The 17257-nt window shown below is 47.9% G+C and overlaps 1 protein-coding gene across 6 annotated transcripts in view; it reads left to right on the forward strand.

Annotated features, from left to right (window-relative positions):
• actn1 (actinin, alpha 1) overlaps positions 1-17257 on the forward strand; it is a 235038-nt gene that overhangs the window by 149679 nt on the left and 68102 nt on the right. For 3 of the 6 annotated variants that reach the window (XM_078233362.1, XM_078233360.1, XM_078233364.1), the window contains one exon: positions 7181-7266. In XM_078233362.1, coding sequence (XP_078089488.1) covers positions 7181-7266 — 86 coding nt within the window. Of the gene's footprint in view, positions 1-7180; positions 7267-7491; positions 7578-17257 lie in introns of all 6 variants that reach the window. The other 3 variants (XM_078233361.1, XM_078233363.1, XM_078233366.1) reach the window with 1 other exon arrangement.

Raw genomic sequence — 17257 nt, forward strand, 5'->3', positions numbered from 1 at the left:
TTGCAGGGTTAGTAACATCTGGAGAAGGCGTGCTTTCCCACATATACCCTCAGACAGCTTTATCTGCAGCCATAATAGGGACTGAAGTTAATTGGTTCCAAGTGGGCGGCACGGTAGCACAGTGGTTAGCACTGCTGCTTCACAGCTCCAGGGTCCCGGGTTCGATTCCCGGCTCGGGTCACTGTCTGTGTGGAGTTTGCACATTCTCCTCGTGTCTGCGTGGGTTTCCTCCGGGTGCTCCGGTTTCCTCCCACAGTCCAAAGATGTGCGGGTTAGGTTGATTGGCCAGGTTAAAAATTGTCCCTTAGAGTCCTGAGATGCGTCGGTTAGAGGGATTAGCGGGTAAAATATGTGGGGGTAGGGCCTGGGTGGGATTGTGGTCGGTGCAGACTCGATGGGCCGAATGGCCTCCTTCTGCACTGTAGTGTTTCTATGATTTCTATGAAGTGACGACGGTGCATGTTCCTCTTGGAGCTGAATCCTGATCACTCTGCACTCATTGAGAAAACGGGTCGAATCTTCCTTGTACTGCAAAGCACAGAGATGATGCTCGCTTGGCATCTGTGCAACGTCCAAACCCACTGTTCTCAACTTCATTGGAAGGAATGGTCCAATTGAGCAACTCAAGAAGCTACAGTGTCATGGCTGCCAGTCTGGACCCTGAGGGGGGGTGGGAGGTTTCAGCAGTGCAAAAGATGTTGTCAGTGGCTAGAAAGGGTTTGGAAAAAAAAACGGACAACTTTATTGGGGCATCCACTGTTCATATTTTCAAACTGGGGCTCCTTGTGAGATTGAGGCGGCCCCTAAGTGAGATGCCTAAGGAAGAGGCATGTATAAAGAGCTGTATCATTGATCATAGAATCCCAACGGTGCAGAAGAAGGCCATTTGGCCCATCTAGTCTGTGCCGACAACAATCCCACCCAGGCCTTATCCCTGCAACTCCATGTAATTATCCCGCCAATCGCCCTAACCCACACATGTTAGGACATGAAGGGGCAATTTAGCACGGCCAATCCACCTAACCCCCACATCTTTGGACTGTTGGAGGAAACCGGAGCACCCGGAGGAAACACACGCAGACATGGGGAGAACGTGCAAACTCCGCACAGACAGTGACCCGAGGCTGGATTTGAACCCGGGTCCCTTGCGCTGTGAGGCAGCAGTGCTAACCACTGAGGGGAAAGAAGGCAGCCTCGGTGAAGCCCTGCTCAGGGTCAAAGAGGACACCAAGAATGTAAAGAGCATGGATTTGCCTCAGACAGTGGCCAGGAAGAGGGATGGAAATGGTTGCTAGGAGATTGAGGCAGGGGCTGAAGACAGTGACTTTCTGGGTATTTAATTGGAGATGATTTCTGCTCTTCCAATGCTGGTGTCGGACAAACAGCATGGCAAATCAGAGACAGTGGAGAGGACAAGCGAGGTGACAATGAGATAGAGAATGGAAAAGCTATCTGGCTAAAAGTCAGAGAGAATATTTTATCACAAATATTGCTATTAGCTATGAGGAGAGATTGGGGAAACTTGGTTTGTTCTCACTGGAAGGACAGAGGTTGACGGGTGACCTGATAGAACTCTACAAGGTTATGAGGGGCATGGACAGAGTGGATAGTCAGAAGCTTTTTCCCAGGGTGGAAGTGTCAACTACTAGGGGGCACAGGTTTAAGGTGTGAGGGGCAAGGTTTAAAGGAGATGTACGAGGCAAGTGTTTTACACAGAGGGTGGTGGGCGCCTGGGACACGAAGGGGCAATTTAGCATGGCCAATCCACCTAACCCGCACATCTTTGCAGTGTCGGAGGAAACCCACGCAGACGTGGGCAACCTGGAACTCACTGCTGGGGGAGGTAGTGGAAGCAGATATGACTTTTAAGGGGCATCTGGACAAATGCATGAATAGTTTGGGAATAGAGGGATGTGGACCCCAGAAGGGTCGGGGGTTTTAGTTAAGTCGGGCAGCATGGTTGGTGCAGGCTTGGAGGGCCGAAGGGCCTGTTCCTGTGCTGTAATTTTCTTTGTTCTTTATGTGTGGGCTAGGTTGATTGACCATGCTAAATTGCCCTTTAGTGTCAGGGGGACTAGCAGGGTAAATACGTGGCTTTACGGGGATAGGGTCTGGGTAGGATTGTTGTTGGTGCAGACTCGATGGGCCGAATGGCCGCCTTCTGCACTGTAGGGATTCTATGATTTCCGTAATACAAAAGCAAAATACAACAGATGCTGGGCAATTAGGGATGGGCAGTGAATGCTGGCCTAGCCAGTTGGTGAAGCCTGTATCCCTTGAATGAATAAAAGGAAAAAAAGCGCTGGAAATCTGAGATAGAATCAGAAAATGCGGGAAATTCTCAGCAGGGTGAGCAGCATCTGTGGAGAGAGAAACAGTGATAACGTTTCAGGTCGGTGACCTTTCGCCAGAAAGGATCACTGATATGAAAGAACATAAGAACTAGGAGCAGGAGTAGGCCATCTGGCCCCTCAAGCCTGCTCCGCCATTCAATAAGATCAAGGCTGATCTTTTTGTGGACTCAGCTCCACTTACCCGCCCGCTCACCATAACCCTTAATTCCTTTACTGTTCAAAAATTCATCTATCCTTGCCTTAAAAACATTCAATGAGGTAGCCTCAACTGCTTCACTGGGCAGGGAATTCCACAGATTCACAACCCTTTGTGTGAAGAAGTTCCTCCTCAACTCAGTCCTAAATCTGCTCCCCCTTATTTTGAGGCTATGCCCCCTAGTTCTAGTTTCACCCGCCAGTGGAAACAACTTCCCTGCTTCTACCTTATCAATTCCCTTCATAATCTTATATGTTTCTATAAAATCTTCCCTCATTCTTCTGAATTCCAATGAGTATAGCCCCAGTTTACTCAGTCTCTCCTCATAGGCCAACCCTCTCAACTCCGGAATCAACCTAGTGAATCTCCTCTGCACCCCCTCCAGTGCCAGTATATCCTTTCTCAAGTAAGGAGACCAAAACTGTACACAGTACTCCAGGTGTGGCCTCACCAGCACCTTATACAGCTGCAACATAACCTCGCTGTTTTAAAACTCCATCCCTCTCGCAATGAAGGACAAAATTCCATTTGCCTTCTTAATTACCTGCTGCACCTGCAAACCAACCTTTTGTGATTTATTAAAGGTTTAAAGTTAAAGTTTACTTGTTAGTGTCACAAATAGGCTTACATTAACACTGCAATGAAGCCACTGTGAAAATTCCCTAGTCTCCACACTCCGGCACCTGTTTGGGTACACCGAGGGAGAATTTAGCACGGCCAATGTACCAAACCCGCACATCTTTCAGACTGGGAGGAAACCGGAGCACCCGGAGGAAACCCACGCAGACACGGGGAGAATATGCAGACTCCACACAGACAGTGACCCAAGCTGGGAATCGAACCCGGGTCTCTCTCTGGCGTTGTGAGGCAGCAGTGCTAACCACTGTGCCACCCGTACTGCCCATGAGCTCTCGTGTTCATCTCCTCCGGTGCTGCCAGTGGGGTACCATTTTCAGCTTTCTTTGTTCTTCTTGTAAGAAGTTTCCTTGTTCCCAACCCCTCTACCGCTGGAAAGAAACCTCGAGAGGTGGAGTAGCCTGGAACATTTTTAATATCAGAAGTGTTGCTTCAGAGAGCAAGGCAAAATTGGAATTGAGCTGTAAATGGTTTTCTGACTAAATCAGGAAATTTGAGAGCAATTAGCCTCGAAGGATGAATTAAATGGATTTGGTATCAGATAAGGCTGATGAATAAACTGAAGAACTCTAATTCCCTGAGAATTTTGAACAGCTCTCCCCTTTATATCTTGGGATTTACCATTGTTAGATCCTAAAAGTTGTGATGATAGCAAAATTACATCATTAACATTTGAATAAGTGGAGGTTTTAAGCTCCTGTTGACGAGGGAAATCATTTGATATCTGCTCATGTCTGTGTGCCCTCTACTTCATAGAATCATAGAATCCCTACAGTGCATAAGGAGGCCATTCGGCCCATTGAGTCTGCACCGACCACAATCCCACCCAGGCCCTATCCCCGTAACCCCATGTATTTACCCTAGCTAGTCCCCCTGACATTAAATGGGCAAATTAGCATGGCCAATGCACCGAACCCGCACATCTTTGGACTGTGGGAGAAAACTGGAGCACCCGGAGGATACCCACGCAGACACGGGGAGAACGTGCAGACTCCACACAGTCACCTGAGGCCGGAATCGAACCCGGGTCCCTGACGCTGTGAGGCAGCAGTGCTAACCACTGTGCCACCGTGTCACCCCCAGCATTCCAACTTCCAGCATTCTATTAACTGCTGTGAAAGTAAAGCCGCCCTTGCCCCAGAGTGGGAGAGCTGACTGCTGGGGATTTAACCCGAGGATCGCCACACCTCAGGCAGGGGGCAAGGTTGAGAAGGCGGGGACTTTATGAATAATCTCAGCCAGTCCGGGAATTGAACCCACGCTGCTGGCATCGCTCTTCATCATGAACCAGCCACTGAGCTGACTGCTATATACTGGTGAACAGTGTGAAAAAAAGTCTTTAATAAACTTACGCTGTTGTTTAGAACAAAGCTTTTTTTTGCTAAAATGCCTGATCTCTTGTGCCATATCTCTGCTCTCAGCGCTGTTCACGCTTTTTAAGTTTATGCCACTCTGCCTGAGATCAGTGCGGGGGAAGGGGGGGTCCGCTGTCACTCTGCCTGTGGTCAGTGAGGGGGAAGGGGGGGGGTCCGCTGCCACTCTGCCTGAGATCAGTGAGGGGGAAGGGGGGGGTCCGCTGCCACTCTGCCTGTGGTCAGTGAGGGGGAAGGGGGGGCTCCGCTGCCACTCTGCCTGTGGTCAGTGAGGGGGAAGGGGGGGGTCCGCTGCCACTCTGTCTGAGATCAGTGAGGGGGAAGGGGGAGTCCGCTGCCACTCTGCCTGAGGTCAGCGAGGGGGAAGGGGGAGTCCGCTGCCACTCTGCCTGAGGTCAGCGAGGGGGAAGGGGGAGTCCGCTGCCACTCTGCCAGATATCAGTGAGGGGGATGGGGGGGTCCGCTGCCAATCTGCCTGTGATCAGTGGGGGGAAAGGAGGGGTCCGCTGCCACTCTGCCTGTGATCAGTGAGGGGGAAGGGGGGGTCCGTTATGCTGTGACAAGTATGAAATAAATTGCTGATATTTTTTCAGGCAGTGTGTGTTTTCAGGCGGAGTGCGTGTTAGCGGAAAGGCATTCTCCCTCTGGGGCAGGACTTCCATTTTGACAAGAGTATCGATTACCTCAGGCATTCGCAGAGCCTTTCATTTGGTTGACTAATCAATATGATTAATGCCTTGAATCGCTCCAAGTCTGCTTAGGAGATCAAATTATTGGGAGTCATTGCCAGATATTGGTACCAAACAGAAAGTACCTTCCAACTTCCAAGTCTGGCGATCTAGTGCCGTAAGGGAATGATGGGATGTTTACTCTTGTTTGTGAACGGGACTTTATTATAGGATGCCGGGAAAACTGTTCCTGTGAGACACTGCATTCCTATACTTTTAACATTGAGTAGAAGTTCAAATAATAAAGGTTTTAAATCTTTCATGTTTTTTGTGTTACCACCCAAAGGAAAACATGTTATTGTCTTGAGTAATAAGTTATTTCACTTTTATTTGACTTTCCCAGTTCATAGAATCCCTCTGGTGCAGAAGGAGGCCATTTGGCCCATCGAGGCTGCATCGACAACAATCCTACTCTGACCCTATCCCATGTAACGCCTCATATTTATCCTGCTAATCCCCCTGACACTAAGGGGCAATTTAGCACGGCCAATCAACTTAACTGGACCATCTCTGGAATGTGAGAGGAAACCAGAGCACCCGGAGGAAACCCACGCAGACATGGGGAGAACGTGCAGACTCCACACAGACAGTGACCCGAGGCTGGAATTGAACCTGGGTCCCCAAAACATTAGCTGAGTTTCTGGATTAATAGTTGAGCGTCAAAGCCACTAGGCCATCACCTCTCTTTGTCGCTGTGTGCCAGCAGTGCTAACCACTATTCCACCGTGTCGCCCACAGTTTAGATCCTCCTCCCCATGGTACCAGGCCCTAAAAGGGCATTGGTGACCATGGACTTCCACTGGATTGGTCCATGCTTATGCTTAGCAAAGTACTGGTGGTCCTCTATTGCCCCCTGCAGTGTGGCTGACCAAGCATCTCCCCTTCTCTTCCCGCCTGCCATGAGACATATTGGAAGGACTTAGAACAGGATAAACAACCTGTTTGAATGCACCTTCCATGGCCATCAGGCCCTGGAGTTGGACTTGAAACCAATTCTTCTGGCCCGGAGGTAGGGACACTACCACTGTGCCACAAGACCACTCTAGGGTAGTGGCTAGCACTGCTGCCTCACAGCGCCAGAGACCCGGGTTCAATTCCCAGCTTGGGCCACTGTCTGTGTGGAGTTTGCACGTTCTCCCCGTGTCTGCATGGGTTTCCTCCGGGTGCTCCGGTTTCCTCCCACACTCCAAAGGTGTGCGGGTTAGGTGGATTGGCCGTGCTAAATTGACACTTGATGTCAGGGGGATTAACAGGGTAAATTAACAGGGTTACGGGGATAGGGAATGGATGGGATTGTCGTGGGTGCAGACTCGATGGGCCGAATGGCTGGTGATGGCACTGTAGCGATTCTATGATTCTAGTTATTGTAATCCATAATTAATTTCCTGATCAATTATTTTGGTAAAAGACATGAAGCTCCACTCTGTCACGGCGAGCTGGCCAGTTCACAGGTTGATGATATTACAGATGTGTATGTGCATGTTGTCATTCCCTTCTTTTGAAGTTTTTTTAACGTGCCTTATATTTCTTTTCACTGGTATTTCTGACGATGTGTTAACCTGTTTAGGACAAACAACAGTGGTCATCAGCAGGGGTGGGTCTTTTTTTTTTTAGCCTAACCTGCAGTCGTGTTTGTGTGTCTCGGAAGAATTGAAATTCTCAGGAGTAAGGGAGCTGGATTTCGCGCGGCTTGGAATCATCTGCAATGTTCAGGAGGCTGGGGTTAATCCAGGCCTCTTGCGTCGAGCTTCTCGCAGGGGGTTCCTGTCTGTAGTCTCACCCATCCTGTGCAGTACAACTGTTGCTAAATGTTTTCCCTCGAGATTGTCAGTAGATGAATACATTGTGTTGCGTGTATTAAAAAATTAAATCCTTTCCTGTGTTTCCCTTCAGACCTTGTGGGCACAGCTCGACCTGACGAAAAGGCAATCATGACTTATGTGTCTAGCTTCTACCATGCATTTTCAGGAGCCCAAAAGGTATCCCAGGAATCCATATTTCCTGCAGCAATTGCTTCTCTGGCTAACTATATATTTTTTTTCTGTCCTCCAGCTGGTATGTGTTTCTCTCCCCCCCCTCCCACGCTGAACCTCCACTCTTGATATGACCTCCTGTGTTGCATGACCGGAACAGTATGGTTCTTCGCTCATTGTACCTTGCCTCACCTTTTCCTTTCCTAATCTCCTCTTGTCTTCCTTGCACAGATCTTATAAGCACGCTTAGGCCGGATGAAAAGGCTGTAATGACCTATGTTTCATGTTACTACCATGCATTCTCGGGTGCGCAGAAGGTGAGAAACATACCTCACCCCTGTAGAATTCCCCTTTTGATTTAGATTGTCTTCCTCCTGTTTCCATAGATCCCGTATCATCCTTCACTTTTTTTTTTAGCCTGGCTTACTGTTGTCCAACTGATGAAATAAGATCGAGGAACTGGTTAGAGGTTGGGTACACTCCTCCATCCATCGCACCAACTCCTTCACATTCACCCTAATGTCGATGGTGTTGCGCGGCACGGTGGCACAATAGTTGCAGTTTCTCCCCGATAGAGTGAAGGTCGAACAACTCAAACTGTAGAGGCCCTTGCACTCAGTTTAGCCTATTCATGTACTCTGGGGCTGCATTGCACAGAGCAAGGAGTGACCCACAGGGGGCAGCAGGGTGGCACAGTGGTTAGCACTGCTGCCTCACAGCGCCAGGGACCCGGTTTCGATTCCCGGCTCGGGTCACTGTTTGTGCGGAGTCTGCATGTTCTCCCCATGTCTGCATGGGTTTCCTCCAGTTTCCTTCCACAGTTCGAAAGACATGCAGGTTAGGTGCATTAGCCGTGCTAAATTCTCCCTCAGTGTACCCAAACAGGCGCCGGAGTGTGGCAACTAGGGGATTTTCACAGTAACTTCATTGCAGTGTTAATGTAAGCCTATTTGTGACAATAATAAATAAACTTAAACTTTAATCTTATTAGAATACATGGGTGATGGGAATTGCTTAAGTACTCGGTGTCCAAAGATGTGAATTGGCCATGCTAAATCTAAGTTTAGATTTATTTATCAGTGTCACAAGTCAGCTTACCTTAACACTGCAATGAAGTTACTGTGAAAATCCCCTAGTCGTCACACTCCGGCGCTTGTTCGGGTACACTGAGGGAGAATTTAGCATGGCCAATGCACCTAACCAGCACGTCTTTCAGACTGTGGGAGGAAACCGGAGCACCCGGAGGAAACCCACGCAGACACGGGGAGGACATGCAGACTCCACACAGACAGTGTCCCAAGCTGGGAATCAAACCCGGGTCCCTGGCGCCGTGAGGTAGCAGTGCTCACTACTGCGCCACCGTGCTGCCCTTAGTGTCCCAAGATGTGTAGGTTAAATGGATTAGCCATGGGAAATGTGTGGGGCTATGGCGATAGTGCAGGGGGGAGGGCCTAGATAAAATATTCTGTCAGAGTCGGTGCAGACTCGATGGGCCAAATGACCTCTTCTGCACTGTAGGGATTCAATGATATATATCTGGGACAGTTGGGGCACTGGGTTGAGTGGGAGGGGAGGCTATGAGACTAAATAAATTCCCTGAAAAGTCCAGTGCCTTGATTTCGACTTCAGTGCCTGACCTTTGACACCTAGGATATGGTTCCTTTGGTACTGGCTGGTCAGATTCTCCATACTCCTTCCCTACCTATTGAAATGTGAGGGGGAGCAAAGTATATCAAAGTTGTTTCATGACGAGAGACTCCCCCATCCATCTTCCCTCTGGATCACGTTGTGATTGGCTTCATAGGTGTATGAGGTTGAGCTGATTAACATTGTTGCTTCATCTGCCTATTATTGTGGCTCCTATTGCAACTATTTTTTTAACCTCTAGTGAACGAGCTTGCCAGGCAATGAGATATTTGATCCTTCCATTTATCTCCAGTTTTGTCCTTCCAAATTTATTCCAAATTGCAGGGCTCTCCAAGTTGCTGCCAGTTCTGTTGTTTAAGTGACTCGAGGTGCCTCTGGGTGCTCCGGTTTCCTCCCACAGTCTGAAAGATGTGCTGGTTAGGTGAATAGGCCATACTAAATTCTCCCTCAGTGTACCCGAACAGGCGCCGGAGTGTGGCGGCTAGGGGATTTTCACAGTAACTTCATTGCAGTGTTAATGGAAGCCCACTTGTGACACTAATAAATAAACTTAAACTTAAATTTAGCCTGGCCAATCCACATCTTTGGACACTGAGTACTTAATTAAGCAATGCCATCACCCAGCAGCCAATCTAATTGACTGTTGACAGAAACATCTTCTGTGACGAGAAGTAGAAAGTGTTGGATCACGTGCTTCAGTTGTGATTGGATGTGGCAATATAAAAATTTGTTTAATCATTCTGATTTCAGCGAGTAATTCCTGTGAGCAATATTTTGGTCCCTGTACTGGGGAGTTGCAATGGACTGAGAATGCGGTGTCGCAGTGGTCTTGTAACTGGACCACTAATCCAGAGACCCAGAGCAACATCTGGGAATCCAACCCACCATGGTAGATGGTGAAATTTGAATTCAATAAAGAAATCTGGAATTAAAAGTCTAACAATGATCATGGAACCATGGTCGATTGTTGGAAAAACCCATCTGGTTCACTGATGTCCTTTAGGGATGGAAATCTGCCATGCTTACCCAGTCTGGCCTACATGTGGCTTGCATCTGTCATCCTTACTGGTCTGGCCTACATGTGACTGCAGATCCACAGGGGCAGCACGGTGGCACAGTGGTTAGCACTGCTGCCTCACAGCGTCAGGGACCCGGGTTCAATTCCCGGCCTCGGGTCACTGTCTGTGTGGAGTCTGCATGTTCTCCCCGTGTCTGTGTGGTTTTCCTCCGGGTGCTCCAGTTTCCTCCCACAGTCCAAAGATGTGTGGGTTAGGTGAATTGGCCATGCTAAATCGACCCTTAGTGTCAGGGGATTGGCAGGGTAACTATATGGGAATATAGCCTGGGTGGGATTGTGGTCAGTGTAGACTTGATGGTCCAAATGGCCCACTCCTGCACTGTAAGGGTCCTATGATTCATTGTGGTTGACTCTTAAATGCCCTCTGAAATGGAAGGCAGTTAGGGATGGGCAATAAATGCTGGACCCAGCCAGCGACACCCACACCCTGTAATTGAATTTAAAAAAAGGATTCGGTCTGTATTTGGGTTAGCCATCTCCTTTTCAGTCTCCAGTCTCTCTCTCACTGTTCTGCCACAGGGGTACTTGCAGAAGACAATCTGGCTTACAGATGACCCCGTCCCTGCTGTCCATTTATTTATTTTTATTAGTGTCACAAGTAGGCTTGCATTGCAATGAAGTTACTGTGAAAATCCCCTAGTCGCCACACTCCGGCACCTGTTCGGGTACACTGAGGGAGAATTTAACACGGCCAATGCACCCTAACCAGCACGTCTTTCGGACTGTGGGAGGAAACCGGAGCACCCGGAGGAAACCCACGCAGACACGGGGCGAACGTGCAAACTCCGCACAGACAGTGACCCAAGCCGGGAATCGAACCCGGGTCCCTGGCGCTGTGAGGCAGCGGTGCTAACCACTGTGCCGCCGCGCCGCACTTCGATTGTTGATCATTTGTCAGCCCCCACAGCTGACCCAACGTGAATGGTTTCATTCCATGAGGTAAATTTTAACCTGCCGGTTTCTCCTTTGGCGTCTGCTCTTTAGCAGTGTTCGATCTTGCGGACACGCCCCCAAAGCAGAGCAAGCTTGTCTCAGAGCCCGATTGATAAGACTTAGATGTGCCACAGGGATTGGTCTCAATGGGGGGGAAACAAAACTGGGAGAGCTCTGATTACATGCTGAAGTTAACCAAGGGGCAGTTGTAAATTGTAGACTCTGGACTTGCAACTTTCTCCCCATTTCTCATTGTTCTGTCCTGTGCCGGTCTTCCCAATCCCAGCTTCCTCCAACATATCGACCCCGAATCTAACATTAGTGGGTCCACAGTAAGCCAGCGGCAAATCAGTTTCCAACCATAGTATCATTATCTCTTGCTCTGTTCTTGAGACCGGTGTCCTTAACCATCGTAGACTAAATCTACTTCGCTTTGCTGTGTGAATATCTTTTTGCTTCCCTCTCTGGCTTTGCTAATCTTCAATGTAATGTTCAGTTAATTGTTGTGTACAATATGTTTGATTGGTTTTTAACTGAATACAGGTTTTATTTTAAAGTACTGCAGATTGTGACTTGTCGATCCATGTTTAATATTTTCCCAGGACACAAGCCGTTTGTACATTTAATGGTGTGACTAGTTTCTGCTCTTGATTTTTAAAAAACTAATAGGTGTTATAGAGCGTCATAATTATGATCAAATATAGGAGACATAGAACAAAGAAAAGTACAGCACAGGAACAGGCCCTTCGGCCCACCAAGCCTGTGCCGATCAAGATGCCCTAACTAAACTGAAACAAAACTTTCTGCTCTTCTGTCCGTATCCCTCTATTCCCTCCCTATTCATGGACCCATCCAGATGCCTCTTAAATGTTGCTCATGTGCTTCCACCACCTCCTCTGGCAGCGCGTTCCAGGCACCCCCCATTCTCTACGTAAAAAACTTCCCCCGCACATCTCCCTTAAACTTTCCCCCTCTCGCCTTGAACCTGTGCCCCCTTGTAATTGACACTTCCACCCTGGGAAAAAGCTTCTGACGATCCACCCTGTCTGTGCCTCTCATCATTTTGTCGACCTCTATCAGGTCTCCCCTCAGCCTGTCTTTCCAGTGAAAAAAATCCTAGTTTATCCAACCTCTTCTCATAGCCAATGCCCTTTAGACCAGGCAACATCCTGGCGAACCTTCTTTGCATTCTCTCCAAAGCTTCCACGTCCTTCTGGTAGTGTGGCGACCAAATGCGACCTAACCAAGGTTTTATATAGCTGCAACATGACTTCCCAACTCCTGTACTCAATGCCCCGGCCGATGAAGGCAAGCATGCCTTACGCCTTCTTAATCACCTTGGCCACCTGTGTTGCCACTTTTAGGGAACTGTGGACCAGCACTCTTAGGTCCCTAAAAATAATTCCAGCAAATGGTATCCAGCTCAAGACCCCACATGCCCGCTTATTAAAACCAATATATGGTTTCCATTCATTTTTATCAAGTCTTCGCTGTGGATTTTTCTGCTATGATGAGGGAAATGATGGAAAAATGGCATTGAAACCATTTCCGGCTACTATAGTTTCATGAATACAGCTATACTTGAATTGAATTGATTTGTATTAAATTCCTCAGCTCCGAGTTGTCCGCATCCTGTCCCTCATAATTTAGTTCTTTTCCATTCTTTTAAGTCATTCTGTGCCAATTCCCTGGTGAGGAAGGTGGGCAGTTGATCTGGTGTGTAACCAATCCAGTAGGAGACCTCTGCGAAGCAGACTCGACCTTTATCTTTCATTTATCCATCACCTGGATGGGTGGCACAACTCATATGTGTGTGTTTTAAAGTTTATTTATCAGTGTTACAAGTAGGCTTACATTAACACTGCAATGAAGTTACTGTGAAAATCCCCCTAGTTGAGGAGAGGTTGGAGAAACTTGGTTTGTTCTCACTGGAACGACGGAGTTTGAGGGGCGACCTGATAGAAGTCTACAAGATTATGAGGGGCATGGACAGAGTGGATATTCAGAAGGTTTTTCCCAGGGTGGAAGAGTCAATTACTAGCGGGCATCGGTTTAAGGTGCGAGGGGCAAAGTTTAAAGGAGATGTACGAGGCAAGTTTTTTTACACAGAGTGGTGGGTGCCTGGAACTCGCTGCCAGGGGAGGTAGTGGAAGCAGGTATGATCGTGGCTTTTAAGGGGCGTCTTGACAAATACATGAATAGGATGGGAATAGAGAGATACGGTCTCCGGAAGAGTAGGGGGTTTTAGTTCGCATGGGCAGCATGGTTGGTGCAGGGCTGAAGGGCCTGTTCCTGTGCTGTAATTTTCTTTGTTCTTTGTACTCCGGTGCCTGTTCGGGTACACTGAGGGAGAATTTATCATGGCCAAAGCAGATAAACTAGCTCGCCTTTCAGACGTGTGTTTGCTGGGAGCTTTCTTATTTTGGAAATAACTGGTAAGTAAGAGACACGTCTGTTTGCTTTTGTTGGGGGAAGATTCTTTCGCTCTCGCCCGTTACCGCATGTCAGGACAGCATGTGTGGCCCAAGCGCGAGGTCGTTTATGAAGCGTTATTCTCTCGTGGGCCGCTTCAGTGAATGTGATGTTCCCGAGGTCTGTTACAGATGAGATTTCCCCTGTTGTGCCGCAGCTGCCTGTACTAGAACATAGAAAAAATACAGCACAAACAGGCCCTTCGGCCCACAAGTTGCGCCGGTCATGTCCCTACCTACCTAGGCTTATATATAGGCCTACCTATAACCCTCAATCCTATTGAGTCCCATGTACTCATCCAGAAGTCTCTTAAAAGACCCTATCGAGTTTGCCTCCACCACCACTGACGGCAGCCGATTCCACTCACCCACCACCCTCTGAGTGAAAAACTTACCCCTGACATCTCCTCTGTACTGTCGGGTCAGCGCAGCGACTGTTAAGCTAACTGTCTGTAGTTTTGCTGGATTTGTGCAAATGTGAACGTTTTATTTCCTGCTGCTCCTCTGAACCCTCTTCTCATTGCTGATTTTCCATCTAGACATTAGTGTTGGAAGCCTGAGGAAAATGTCTCTTGAGCAACTTCCTTCTTCTCTCGTTCTGTCCTTAATGCCGTGCAGGTACAGGCCTTGGTTTGTCTGGAGGTTTCTCTGTTGCACTTGTGCTTTCCATTTGACGCTGAACGGGCGCTGGTTTGTACGTAGCAACTCACCCTTTAGATACTGCATGCATTTTCCCACTGATCTTGCATCTCTTCTACTTTTAATACACTACAGGTATCACTTTGTGTGTGTGTGTGTGTGTGTGTGTGTGTGTGTGTGTGTGTGTGTGTGTGTGTGTGTGTGTGTGTAGATGACCCTGACGTGTAACGGACTCAGCAGTCTGTCCAGAGGTTACATTTTCTCTTGAGTTTCGGATGTCATTTTATTTAACATCTGCACGAGCTTTCAATCAAACCCTCCCTCAGCCAAGTCTGATTAACTCTCCATCTTCATTTGCTATGTAATAAGATGGTCACATTTACTTACATAAATCTTTACACTCCCCGAGTATTTCATTGAATCCCTACAGTGCCGAAGGAGGCCATTCAGCCCATTGAGTCTGCACCGACTCTCTGACTGAGCATCCCATCCAGGCCCTATCCACGTAGCCCCACGTATTTACCCCGCTAATCCCCCTAACCTACACATCATGGGACATTGGAGGGGTAATTTAGCATGGCTAATCCCCCTAACCTACACATCGTGGAAAACTTGGGGGGCAATTTAGCATGGGCAATCCACCTAACCCGCACATCTTTGTGACTGTGGAAGGAAACCCACTCAGACATGGGGAGAACGTGCAAACTCCACACAGACAGTGACCCAAGGCCGGAATCGGACCCGGGTCCCTGGAGCTGTGAGGCGGCAGTGCTAACCACTGTGCCACCGTGCTGCCTAACCAGCACGTCTTTTGGACTGTGGGAGGAAACTGGAGCACCCGGAGGAAACCCACGCAGACCTGGGGAGAATGTGCAGACTCCGCACAGGTCACCCAAGGCCGGAATCGAAGCCGGGTCCCTGGAGCAGAGAGGCAGCAGTGCCAACCCACTGTGCCGCCCTCTTTTTCTTGGTACCTGATGTGGTTTGAGAGGTTTTGCCCTTTCGAAAGGGGAAGTGAATTTCTCAATCCTACCTGGTAGTGTTTCCAAAACGCACAGGTATCCATTTCCCCTCCTGACTGAGGGCCCTGAGTGGTTCGGGATGCGTTAGCCACTGTGTAAGTACTGAACACTGTATTGTGAGAATGGTGCCTCCCGGCAAGAAAGGATCAATGTTGACGAGTCCAAACACCAACCACACATGGTAACCTCGCGTAGCTACCCGATGTATTTGTTCAGCTTTGAGAGAAAATTGCTCAGACAGTAAATATTGGATCTAAACTGCTACAGGCAAACAACGCACTGCTTTTCATCTGCCCCGGTACTACAAATGGCTGCTAAACTGGAAATGTGTTTGCTGGGTGGCTTTCTACACAAACACACATTAGCGGGTTTCTCTGCAACATTTAATTTTTACTGACAGGTTGTCACCTGAGATTTCCTAACCTGTTTGAAAAGCAATAGGTAAACACTCAGCAGGAACTGTCCATGCTCAGTGTGCTATGAGTCACAGTGCAACACATCTCCACACTTTATATTCTTTTTGTTCTTTGGTTTTGAAGCAGGTAATAGTTTATGAGATGGATAAGCCTTCAAATTCAAATCCATTGGTCAGAAACAATCTGTGTTGTAATATTCGTGTGTTGTGTTGAGTGTTGTAAGAGTTGGAGTTATAGGGAGAGGCTGGATAGACTGGGACTTTTTTCCCTGGAGCGTAGGAGACTTGGGGGTGATCTTATAGAGGTCTATAAAATAATGAGGGACGTAGATAAGGCAGATAGTCCAACAACTTTTCCTAAAGGTGTAGGGGAGTCTAAAACTAGAGGGCATAGGTTTAAGGTGAGAGGGGAGAGATACAAAAGGGTCCAGAGGGGCAATTTTTTCACACACAGGATGGTGAATGTCTGGAACAAGCTGCCAGAGGTAGTAGTCAAGGCGGGTACAAGTTTGTCTTTTAAAAAGCATTTAGACAGTTACATGGGTAAGATGAGTATAGAGGGATATGGGCCAAACGCGGGCAATTGGGACAAACTTAGTGGTTAATAAAAAAGGGACGGCATGGACAAGTTGGGCCGAAGGGCCTGATTCCATGCTGTAAACCTCTATGACTCTAATATAGGTTCTTTAGCTGTCTCAGTGATGAGATCTTGAGACTTGAATACTTAAACGTGAACCATTTATTGTTAGTCTTTAACTATTTACAGATCCCAGGTTACTAGTCCTGCATGGTTCAATTTGATTTGATTTGATTTTTTTATTGTCACATATATTAGCATACAGTGAAAAGTATTACTACTTGCGCGCTATACAGACAAAGCATACCGTTCATAGAGAAGGAAAGGAGAGAGTGCAGAATGTAGTGTTACAGTCATAGAGAAAGATCAACTTAGTGCAAGATAGATCCATTCAAAAGTCTGATGGCAGCAGGGAAGAAGCTGTTCTTGAGTCGGTTGGTACATGACCTCAGACTTTTGTATCATTTTCCTGACGGAAGAAGGTGGAAGAGAGAATGTCCGGGGTACGTGAGGGTCCTTAATTATGCTGGCTGCTTTGCCGAGGCAGCGGGAAGTGTTGCTTCCATGCAGATGGGCTGCTTTCAGAGTGTTCTTTCTGAGCCTATTACCATGTAACTCTACACATCATACCATGGGCAGTCAGTCTCCAGTCCCACATTAACCCTTGCTCTGCCACATTACAATGGCATGCACACAATATCACAATACTGTGTTAATAGTTTAGTGTTAAGTGAAGATGAGACTGTTGAAATTATTGAGTCAAGACCCATTTTCCTAATCAGTGACTATTTTAGGGTTCGATCACGCCACGCTCCTGCTGCAGCGAGGTCGGAGAGTTTGGCGCCCTGTCAGATCCCCGTTCACTGCAGCGGGATGGGAAAATCCCGCCGGCGTGAACGGCCGTAACAAAATTGCTTTAATTTTAATGTCCCAGGTTCAAAAACCTACTACTTTGATGTATTTCCCCGAACTTGGCAGACCACATTGGGAATTGTCGAGAACAGCTCACGTTATTTAAAAGCACCGTTACTTGAGTCTGTTGCTGTGACACTCCAGATGGATCGAGTGTCACTTCACTTTCAAGAAAAGAATGTAACGTGTCTTCCTGCTAAAGCTTTGTTCTCCAAATAAAAGTGTGTGGATTCACGGGGCTGGAGTTTCAGCCTTGAGGTGGCTGAGAGGAGTTGGGGAAAATCCCTGGCTCACCCCATCCGC

Source organism: Mustelus asterias, chromosome 18 (assembly GCF_964213995.1).
Source record: "Mustelus asterias chromosome 18, sMusAst1.hap1.1, whole genome shotgun sequence".
NCBI lineage: Eukaryota > Metazoa > Chordata > Chondrichthyes > Carcharhiniformes > Triakidae > Mustelus > Mustelus asterias.